Source organism: Eptatretus burgeri, chromosome 15 (assembly GCF_056783735.1).
Source record: "Eptatretus burgeri isolate ZD-2024b chromosome 15, Ebu_testis_v1, whole genome shotgun sequence".
In the NCBI taxonomy this organism is placed as follows: Eukaryota; Metazoa; Chordata; class Myxini; order Myxiniformes; family Myxinidae; genus Eptatretus; species Eptatretus burgeri.
Window position 1 is genome coordinate 6,217,761 of NC_140975.1, and position 12,167 is coordinate 6,229,927.

A 12,167-nucleotide genomic window follows, 5' to 3' on the forward strand; every position below is an offset into this window, starting at 1 on the left:
GCCTCCATCTGGCCATCCCCCAGGCAGATACCTGGCCCATCCCCATCTCCTTGAGATGCTGATCAGCCTGCTGCAAACAGGAAGCACGTGGTCGGCCCATTGGGCTCCTCCACTCACGAAACTCCCTCACTGAGAAAATCTGGTGAGCGGGCTCGGCGTCAGGAAAATGAGCCACATGTCCATACAGCTGCAGCTGGCGCTCACGGACTATGCAGGTAACAAATCTCATTTGAGTCTCTCTCAGCAACCACTTGTTGGACACAAAGTCCTACCAGCAATAGCCAAGGATTCTCCGAAGAGACCTGGTACCAAAGGAATTAAGTCTAAAGTCTCCGATCCCTGGTCAGAGTCCAAGTCTCACATCCATAGAGCAAGACTGGAAGCACCAAGGACCTGAACACTCAGACTTTCATCCTCCTGCACAGGTACCCGCAGCGGCACACCCCATGATCCAGTATATCCATGACTCCCCAGGCCCGACCCAGACGTCTGTTGACCTCTGCCTCACAGCCAGCAGAGACATGAATATCACTGCCGGGGTAAGTGAATCTCTCCACGACCTCAACATCCTCACCACAAACAGGCACGGACAGGACAGCAGCATCCAAGACGTTATTGCAAGCCTGGATCTTAGTTTTGACCTAGAAAGCCCATAATCCCAGTGTTCGATTCAGTGAATCGGGATGCCCTCTGGAGCATTCTAGGTCTTCATGGGGTGCCACCAAAACTGATCAATATGATGTCTGAACTATCCTCTGGGACTGAGAGTGCTGTGAGATTTGGTGGTACCATATCTGACTTATTTCCAGTTATTACTGGAGTTCATCAGGGGTGTGTACTGGCCTCCACATTTTTCAACACTTGTATGGACTGGATTCTGAGGAGGATGTCAGAGAGATCAAGCTGTGGTGTATCGTTTGGGAATGTCAAGATCTCTTGACCTTGATTTTGCAGATGATGCAGTCATCTTTGCGGAGACTTTAGACATCCTTTTGGGGGCCCTCGAGGTGCTGAATGAGGAGTCGGAGCCGCTGGGATTACGGGTTTCCTGGGTCAAAACTAAGATCCAGGCCTTCAATGACATCTTGGATGCTGCTTCCTTGTCTGTACCAATTTGTGGTGAGGATGTTGAGGTCGTGGAGAGATTTACTTACCTTTGTAGTGATATTCATGTCTCAGCATGTTGTGAGTTATAGGTCAATAAACGTCTGGGTCGGGCCTGGGGAGTCATAGATTCACTGGAACATGGGGTGTGGTGCTGCGGGTACCTGTGCAGGAGGACGAAAGTCTGAGTCTTCAGATCCTTAGTGCTTCCAGTCTTGCTTTACGGATGTGAGACTTGGACTCTGACCAGGGATCTGAGATGGAGACTTCATTCCTTTGGTACCAGGTCTCTTCGGAGAATCTTTGGCTCTCGCTGGTCGGACTTTGTGTCCAACGAGCGGTTGCTGAGAGAGACTCAAATGAGATTTGTTACCTGCTTCGTGTGTGAGCATCAGCTGCGGCTGCTTGGACATGAGGCTCGTTTTCCTGACGCTGATCCTGCTCACCAGATTCTCTCAGCGAGGGAGTCTCATGAGTGGAGGAGGCCAATGGAGGGCGACCACGTGCCTCGTAGTTGTAGCAGGCTGATCAGCATCTCAAGGAGAAGGGGATGGGCCAGGCATCTGCCTGGGGATGGCCAGATGGAGGCCTATGGTGCGGAAAGTGGATACAGCGACGCGCTGCTGCGGCGCATGCTCCCATACCTAACCTGACCTAACCTGAATTCCTCGTTTATAACTCATAGTACAAAGCTATTTAGTTCACCAAGAATATCACCCATTGTCTGCACCATGTAAACCGATCAGATGATCACGTTTCGTCACCTGTGACCGAACAGCATATTGGACCGAGATTCAACGACGAACTCACGCCGCTGGTTGCATCATTAATGAGTTGTTGCTGCGTTGCTCAAGTTGTGACCCTACGTTAGAGCAGGAATGGGTAGGCACTGGCATACGATGGCCTACTGTCTACAGGATCTTTAACATCTTCCAGTAACTGATACAGGTGGACCCGAGACACACCGATGACATCTTGCAACGCCATAAAATACTAGAATTCTTCACTATTCAAAAATATCAAAACCACTCGTTAATACGACAATATTCACAACGAAAGGTCATCTCTTGGTGTAGACTATACCATAAACAGCAACGAGCTTAGGCCAAGCTCGAGTAAATCTATTGCACGAGTGTTTACCACCCAAAGCTTCATAATTATACGTCATCATAAATGTCAAATTAAACTACAGTAATTGTTTCCAGTTTGGGCTCAACAACAACAATCATCAGATTGAGCAACTGAGCATGCAATTGTTGCAGAGGCAAGACCGACTGAACCCAAACCCTAACGGTGAGGACACAAGACTGGCATCCCAAGGATGTGCGTTTAAATCCAGCAGAGGGCAGCGGTATTTGGGATTGGATTTATCTTTTTATAATTTATGATGGCACAAAGCTCATGGAAGATCTTGTAATTATATCAGGTGCAGGACAGGGACATGATGGATATAATCAAGACAATTTACGTGAACTACAAGTACACAAGGAAACAACAGAAAGACCAACACAGTTTATGGGATTTGTACGTGGAATCTCAGCATTGTGAGCTATATGTAAAGATGTGAGGACAAAACAAGCCAACTCAAATTTAATATAGGTATTAATATTATTATCATGACTGGCAGGCACCCCCTCCCTTCGGGTGGAGTACCCTTCTCAATTTATCAGAGCTCGTGCCAGAGAATGGGCACCGGAATGAAGCTGAAGTACGTGGTTGTCTGGTGGCATTGGCTGACCAATTAAGTCCAGTATTGGGATTGGAACCAAAGGTACAACAGGATTAAGAACCTCAACATCGGCCCAAGAACTGTTAAATGCCAATGATGGAGTTTCGGTGACATCCAAGCTTGCTCCATTGTAGTGATATTGGGGTTGCGATGAAAGTTTGTCATTTTATGGACGGGAAACGTACTGATTGGGGGTAAAGGGTGGTGAAGTGGCCAATGGTTTGTAAATAAATGGCTGAGACGGACTGAGACGTCACGATGGACGAGGTGTTTTGGGTTGAGATAGCCACTGACACAAGTGACTGGCATGCGTGACGATAATAATATTTAACGAGAACGGCACTCGGTGGAGCGTATACCTCCGTCACGCAATGCCTGATCCACGAGAACATATCGTGCCCAAGACATTTTCGAAACATCATGTGATACAGGACTATATCGTTTTTGGCCCTAATCTCTTGATGGTGAAGAATCACCATACAAAATAAATAATTATCGTATCCAGATCCGGATACAGATCTTCACCAAAATCGAAACAATTCGTCCTTGCCACACACCCAACCTTCCCACCAAGTTTCATCCGAATCCATTGACAACTTTTTGAGATATCATGCTATATATTAGTTTAATCCTATCCCATGTCTCAATGGTGAAGAATCATCTATCTATAATTCCAGCAATCTCTGTCTGTCTGTCTGTCTGTCTGTCTGCGACCGCTGTTTCTCGACGACCACTGGTCCGATCCAATTGAAACTTGCCAGGTATATTGCTGGGACCTGAGTATGCGCCTTTTCAAGGTTTGATATTAATCAGACAAGTGGTTCCCAAGTTATGGCCATTTATTTACCAAACCAATGACAGGACACGGTGCTATGACATCACAATTGACATCACAATTCTTCTTTTTTTTTCTTTTTTTTTTGCACGTACGGCCACACACGTACGGGCACGTACTAGTTTGAAGAATTCTCGCAGTCGGATCTAGATCCAGATCCAGATCTTCACCAAAATCTAATCAGTTCGTCCCTGTCAAACACCTAACCTATCCACAAAATTTCATCCGGATCCGTCAACACCTTTTTGAGATATCCTGCACACAAACAAACAAACGAAGACAGACAGGCAGAAAGGGGTGAAAACATAACCTCCTTCACCTTCGGTGGCAGAGGTAAAAATGACTTTCATTTCTTTAAAATACACAAAAACACGCAACACCATGCTACAAATGACAGCACAAAGCCATTTAATATGAACTTTTCAATAGAAGAGCAACAATGAAAGCTCACAAATGTCTGAGATTGAAAATGGAAACCCGGTGTTTGGACAAACTGCCACACTGGACCATTGAGAACAAAACCCCACTCGCATACGCGTGCTTCTCCTTTCCCCGTTTACGCGCCGGCTTGAACCCCTCTCTCAGCGCCCCCATTATACTGCTTCCCCCCTCATATGTTATCGAAAAATCCCAACACGATGAAATGAGATTTTCCAAGGATACCTGTAAGTTACAGTTTTTATTTTACATTTATCGCACCAACAAACCAGAACGGCACTCGGCAGAGCGCATGAGATGAGATGAGATCAGGTACCTCCAACAGGCAGAACAGTTTACGTTTTGTATCCCACCGAGAGGCCGGATCTGGACTTGAACCAAAATCTAATCGGCTTGTTCTTGTCACCTACCCAACTCATCCCCCAAGTTTTGTCACAAGTCGTCCCCAACTTTTTGAGATATCGTGCTGCATATCGTTTTTGGCCCCATTTCTCAATGGTGCAAGATCGCTTTAAAATTCCAGTATCTGGATCCGGATCTTCACCAAAATCTGAACAATTCGTCCTTGTCACACACCCAACCTGTCCACCAAGTTTTGGCTGAACTTATCGATAAACTTTTTGAGATATCCTGCTCACAGACAAATAGACAGAGATGGAAACAACCTCCATCAACCTTTCGTGGTGGAGGTAATAATTAGAGCAAAGGCAAAAATACCAGATTCCATACCTGGCTGTGGGGTGGTGTAGGGGGACCTTGGCTTGCTGGTAAAGGGGAAACTCGAAGGGGAGGAGGTGAAAGGACACATGGCTGGGGAGGCGGCAAAGTCTGGGGGAGAAAAGGAAAAGTAAGACAGATTAACAGGAACAATTAGCCATAACCAGAAAAAACAACATCTATTTCCAAGAATGATCAAATTTATAGAATGCAGTTTATCATACAATTAGCACAAGGTCACCAAAAGTGACAATGTCCTAAAAACAGCAATGGTAGGTGAGATCGATCTGAAGTAGGGAGCAAGACCGAAGAGGTGATAGAAAACAGGCCAACAAATGCAACTTATATATTTTCTACAAAGACAAGGTTCATGGAAGTGTGACGTTACAGTGGAGAAGGCAACACTCCGATAGTGGGGGCAGTGAGACAACAAGAGGAAACAACAAGATGACAAACAGGAGCAGAGAGAGAAGAGGGAAGGAGACATAGCACCTTGAATATCGATGGGAATAAATGGAGGAGGGTTATTGAGGACAGAAAAGATCACCGGTCGAGATGGGCGCATGACTCGAGGTGCTGGTGTTCCGTTAACGTGAAGCTTTGAAGGAAAGAGAATGACTGAACGGACAGAGGAAGGAGATTCCACAAGCGGAAGAAAAAGAACCGAAGCATTGGAGGCGAGCAGCGAGCCCAAATTTTTGGAGTTTCACGAGAAAGGGTCGCACACCCGTAATCTCGAGGGGTTGGGGAGAGATGGAGTGATGAAAAGGGCAGCGGGAGCAAGACCTAAGAGGTGATAGAAAACAGGCCACCAACCTGTCTGCAATGAAGGAGCTGCTCTTTTTGTGGGAGATGTCAATTATGTTGAGGGCTATGGATTCTATGGTTGAAAGCTATGGATCATGCAGGAGATAAATCCAGGGGAGATGAAAGCGAAGCCGGAGCATAAGCCCAAAGGAGGAGAGCAGTACTCCGTCGAGCTACAGACGAAGACCTTGCAGGCCGTAAGAGGAGGTCATTGTTGGTGGTAAAGTCTACAAGTTCAAGAGACTGAATTTCTTCCAGTGGTGGATTATGGAAATATTTATGGTGGTTCATTTGAAAACTCTTCCAGATAGATAGGGTGAGAATGTGACATTTTCTTGGATCAAAAGATGTGTTCCAAGCATTGGACCAATGACTGATCCTTTCCAGATCAGCAGAGAGGGAAGCCATTCCCGCCGGCCTGTAGGTGGGACGTGGAATTGTGGAGTCCAACATGGAGCCATCTGTGAAGATGAAAATAAACTTTTCCCAGAGCAACGGATATGTAATTTATATGCAGTATACGAAGAACATGACTGTGACCAAGACACTGCCTTGGAGATCTCCAGCCTTCACTGGGAGAGCAGATGAGAGTGTTCCATTGATGAGATGAGATGATTCCATTGATGACATCACATGATTTGATCTATTATACAAATAAAACTGCAAACATAGCCATGCACACAAAGGCACCATGAAAACTATTCATTTGAAGGTTTGTTTTTATATTTTCGAGGCAGTTGCCGCTTTTATTTTATTTTTTTTTGGCCTTTTTGCGGCGTGCTTATCTTCGTACGTGTTACTTCGCTGAACCTGCATTTCCTTTATCGAAACATCAGGAAGACCTCCGTCCGGAGTTCACTTTTTAGCTTCGTTGGACGACGTGGATTCAGATGCTTCTCCGTTTGTTTGTATTTTTTTTTGAAAATTGTCCGAACGAGGTCTGGCGTCGCGTGTGCAGTAAATAGTCATCATCCTTCCCACAATTCACTCTTGTTGACCGGCAATGCTAAAAGTACAGAGCATTTTGTGAAGCTGCCAAGTTATCAATACTTTGTGAAATCATGCCGTTTCAAAGAATCGAACATATGGTTACCTTTTACATTGGAAACAACAAACGCGGGTCGAAAGCGTAGTGGAACAGAATGAGCGCGCAGATAAGGCACAACGTTCTGTTTGTTCACAACTCCGAATCGCGCGAGTCTTTCACATGAAAAGAATTCTTGGGATTTCAACGAAACATCGAATGTTTGCACCACATGCCAATGGCTCCATAAACCTCCAAAATATTGAAACAGCCATTGATGGGGGGGGGGGACGAAGGAGAGGGTGATGAGGTAGGTGTGAGCAGGGGGGGAAACAGAGGGAAGGGGGCAAAGGGAGGAGAGGAGGGGCGTGAAGTCGCTTGGCGTGGCATTACCACGGACTACTGCTTGGAAGAAAAAGTGTGCAATGGTTACGTGGATTTTCAGTTTTTTATGAACACTGATCAAGTTCATGGTAAGATCCAGGATCTTCCATGACTTTCGATCTTGGAAGGAAAAAAAAAAATTAATCAACCAAAATAAATAAACAAACACCAGTCTTGCCAGCAATTATTCTGCCTAAAGTTCCATCAGCAAGATAAAAAAAAAAGAAAATTGTGAAAACAAATCCTTAAATCAGCTCAAACGAACGAATCATCAAAATGCAAGCGTGAAAATTTTTTTTTTTTTAAATAAAAGTAAAAACTACTGACAAAGTAAATTACTTTGCTCTTCGTGGGACAGGTTATAGTTTAACCGCAAACTGCTGCTCGGTGTCCCCACAGCAACTCCTGATAGAACGAGAGGAATCGGAGAATCGGCAATTCATGTTTGACTCGCAAGCCGGGGTTCAACTCTCGTGGCTGCGACCTCGTCTAAGCCATAAATCCCCGTGGAAAACGACGATAAATACACAACCTGCACAACCACCATTCAATCACCTGCAGACCTTAACGCCACTGGACCATGCTGGTGAAGTGTCCCGCAGCATGTTGTTCGATCGGTCATGATTTTGGTGGTTGAACAAGCATTTTCGATCAAACGATATTTGTAATGGACGTTGAATACAACTCGCATAATATGATTGAAAAAATAAATAAATAATAAAAATAATTATTTAAAAAATCACAACGACCTTTACCGGTCGAGATAGAAAGAAGCAAAGGTCGAAATAGGAGAACAAACGGGAAGAGTTTTAGAAAACAAGTAACAACAGATGTCCCCGCAGCAACTTTGTTGTGCAAAGTCCTTCCTCAGCCCACCTGAGCAACCGACCACATACAAAGCTTCCGTCCGCAGCCGGATGGAGTACTGCTCTCCCCTCCGCGCTGGTGCTCCTGCCTCTCACCTTTCTCGGCTTCACGCTGTGAAAACCAAGGCATTTCGGATCGTTGGTATCTCCCACGGTCAGGCTGAGTCTTTGGGTCTCTCACTCTCTCACCGCAGGCAGGTCGGTGGTCTTTCTTTCTTCAACCGTCTCCTCTCCAGTCTCGCCCCCCACCCCCTGCTCTGTCTGCGATACGTCACCCCCCCCTCATATTTCTGCAGGGCGCTCATGGACCGCTAGAAACCCCCTTCTGGTAAAACTACCAAAATCACGAATCACTGCTCACCTTCACTCTTTCATTCATCTTTTTTCCCACCTTTGGAACAAACTCCCACGCTCTCTCTTCAATCCTACTCTTCCCTCCAGGTCTTCAAAACAGCTGTTCACCACCACTTCTTATCTTCCCCCATCCAAAACCCTGATCTTTTCTACCCCCGCTAATCCACCCCAAAACCACCTCCTTCAAATTCCCTGCTTTCCTTCCTGAAAGTTCCCTGTCGTGTACGGTCCTCAAAGTCCCTGTAATGTCCATCTTTTTTACCCCCGTGTTTCCCGCCCCATCCCTCTCACTCCACAGATCTCCTCATGTCTCTGTTCCCCGCCGTTTTGTCCTTCCCTCTCCCACCCATCTTGTCTCTTGCCCCCCCCCCATGTCGTGCGTTGTGTGTTAGCTCTCATACGAGCCTTGACAATGTATACAAAACCCCCCCAAAAAAACCCAGAAACATCAACTAGAACAGCACTGGGTGGAACATACCTCCACCAGGTTGAACAGTTTACGATTCGTATCCCACCAATAGGCCAGATCTGCATCTGCATGATCTGCATGAACCGTAATCAAAATCTAATTGGCTTGTTCTTGTCACCTAACCAATTCATCCACCAAGTTTTGTCATAATCGGTCAACAACTTTTTGAAAAATCGTGCTGTATCTCATTTTGGCCCCATCTCTCAATGGGGGGGGGGGGAGAATCACCTAAAAAAAATTTTTTAACTCTTGTATCTGGATCCGGATTGGGATCTTCATCAAAAATTGAATCAATTCAGCCTCGTCACACACCCAACCTGTCCACTAAATTTTGTTTGAATCCGTCCATAATTTTTTGAGATATCCTGCTCGTAGACAGACAAGGTGAAAGGGGGTGAAACCATAACCTCCATCCACCTTCGGTGGTGGATGTAATAAAGAAGAAAGCGGAAAGGAAAAAAAAATCATCAGAGATATCATTTACAGCGCTGCATACGATTACTATAATTAGTGGATTAACCACTCACAAGGAAGGTGAATAAATTCAATTGGGAGAGCAACCCGAACCAAAAATGAATCACCAATCCAGGGATTGATCGTCACAAGGTGTAAACACATGGGACCACCACCCATAACGGAGCACAAGGATCACGTCGAAACGAAGAAAGAGGACTTATAGATGATACCTGTGGCGTGAGGCTAACGGCCGATGTGACGAGCTGGGGCGTTACCATTGTAACGGGCTGGAAAAGTTGACCTGATAAAGTGAACAAACATCAGAAGAAAAAAGAAAACAAAAATTATTATGACAATAACGGTTTTCAGCGATGACACAATGACTTACATTCATTACGATGCAACGGTTAGAAGTGCGAGGAGAGAGAGAAATAAAAGAAGAGGAAGAGGGAATTAGAGCATGAGCATTGAGCACAACAAGGATGTTTCCACGTGATACCAAAGGCAACTCTTACTGGGACCCGCGCAGGCCTGCATTTTCAAACGTGGGTATGGAAGGGTCGTTCCGCGATCTCCTTCAATGGAAATCTTCAAAAAAAAAAATCACATTAAACCCTGTTCGCCGACGATCGTCCGAGGCTTACCCACGCCGCAACTCAAACTCTTGGGTTTAAACGTATTTCTGACTTGCATGCTTAATTAAAAGGTATCAAAAGTGTTCTCGAAGTCGCTCAAAGAATGTGATGCGAGACACAAGCTGTTTTTCAAAAACCCTGCGATGTCATTAGGTTATTACAATAATTTTGTTTGTATTATTATTATTATTATAATAGTATGATGACCCCACGCACACAAAGTGATAAGCGGCGTTAAAGGGGAACCCAAACGCTCAGACCACCTTGACGCCGATCTATCCCTTGATACCCCACAAAATAGATATGATGCGCCATTTTCCGACTTCCAAATGAAAAGTTGGTAAATTTGCCATTAAATTTCTAAATCTTCTTCTTAAGATTAGCAGTGACGTCGTATCAGGAAGATTAGCAGTGACGTCGTATCAGGAAGATTAGCGGTGACGTTGCAAGTATACCGCCGAGTCGATGCATCTTGCTGCGTGTCGTAATACAAACCGAGATGGACTCGTGCAACACCCAACGGCTGAAAGACCCAAAGTATGTCAGAAATTGAACGAGGTTTGCCCGAAATACCCGAGTTGCCCGATAGGGGCCTACAAAATGTTCGCTTCGGACCCTGTTGCAGAGCACCGTTACGAAGCAACAGAGATGGATAGATCTTGTGGTTATCCGCAGTGATCGAGAAAGGATGTCAAAACCACGATTAAGCGGAATAAACAGCCGTCGCTCAAAACTAACACCATCTCTCCCAAGCTACCGTCACGTGCACATGGGCGATTTGAGCGGTGGATCGGACACCTTCTTGCCAATGCTCGGCAGTTAGCACAAGAGCACATGGAAATAATCCTCCATTATCAACACAAATTAATCCAAGTCAATGAACCACCATCGATTTATAGTGGAGAGAAAGTATGTATGTATCATCATCGTCTACTCCTCCAAGAGGATTTCATCGAGGTTGCTAAACTTTCAAGGTCCCTCCCCTTCAGCCCCCACTCTCAATACCACTCCCCCCTCCACAATCCACCATCAACCATCGCACCCACAATACCCACCACCATCCCCCCCCCAACAACCCCCATCAATATCCACACCTACCCAACATCTTCTCTCCCCCCAGCACCACTCCACCCTCCACTGGGGTAGGACCTCAACATTGCACAACACAGCACCATGAATACGACATGACCACAGCCACAAATGGGGTCCCGGGAAAGTATGAAACGAGACAATCCCGTAACATACAAGACCCCTGGTCAGCCTGCAATGGTGGAACAAAGCATTCGTCACCCATTTTATCCGCAGTGTCCGAGTGTGCCTGGGCGGTGTCGGCTGTCGGGCGATGACGGGTATTTCTGCTCGAGTAATACATCAACCAAAATCCCACTGATCAGTTTCTCAGACTTGCTGATGACGGTGGAATGAGTATCTGAATCCGAGCTCGACGTGCACCGTTTGACGCAAGCCGCTGTTCAGATTCATATGGTTTCCAGATGTGACGTCACTGTCAAAATTGAAAAATCGACACTTGAGGGCTTTTTCCACGACACTTTATGATTGGCAAAAACCCAAAAAGAATTCCGTTCAAATTACACCGTGATTTATTATTTTTCAATGGTTTTCAGAAATTATATATATATATATATATATATATATATATATATTGCATTTGGGTTCCCCTTATAAGCAATTGGTTCATTTTGTCCTGTCCAGAAACGTCAGTTTATGATCGACGAACAACTTATTTCAATTGAATGTTTTATTTTGAACAACAATTGGAACATAAATCGGAAACAAACCTGTAGTTTAGCAGTACTTTGGCTCTGAATTCGTCCCAATCGCACATGTGCTGAGGAGTGAGATAAAATTTTGTTTACTCTGTCTGCCTGTCTGGCAGTCAAACAAAATTGAAAATCATTCCAAACAGGAAACTTACTGTTTTTAAGGATGTTATAAAGGACACAGACAACAGGAACGAAGAACTGATGTAACGTATTAGATTGGGAGGTGTAATAGACATCTCAAATGGCGGTAAACTTCTGAAATATATATATATATATATATATATATATATATATATATATATATATATATATTTATTTATTTATTTTCCGACAACCTTTAAAATCTTTATTTCATCTAAATTGAATGATATACTTGAACACTGCAGAACACAAATCTACTTTTTGGCACCTTCGAAACCCTTCCGTTTCGCAGTGTTTGGACTGAATATTACGGCATTCTACGTCAACTCGACCAATCAAATTTGCCACTCGCAGACCATGCCGATGTACTTTTTCCTCCGAGCCTGCATGGGGGTAAGGTGTTCTGTGAACTCTCTAATGTTTG

General features: G+C 44.9%; 1 protein-coding gene across 11 annotated transcripts in view; it reads right to left on the reverse strand.

Moving 5' to 3' along the window:
* LOC147011409 (homeobox protein PKNOX2-like) overlaps nucleotides 1-12,167 on the reverse strand; it is a 50,213-nt gene that overhangs the window by 14,942 nt on the left and 23,104 nt on the right. For all 11 annotated transcript variants that reach the window (XM_085858056.1, XM_085858051.1, XM_085858049.1 and 8 more), the window contains 2 exons: nucleotides 9,414-9,484; nucleotides 4,836-4,934 (listed from right to left, as the gene is read on the reverse strand). In XM_085858056.1, coding sequence (XP_085714182.1) covers nucleotides 4,836-4,934; nucleotides 9,414-9,484 — 170 coding nt within the window. The remainder of the gene's footprint in view (nucleotides 1-4,835; nucleotides 4,935-9,413; nucleotides 9,485-12,167) is intronic.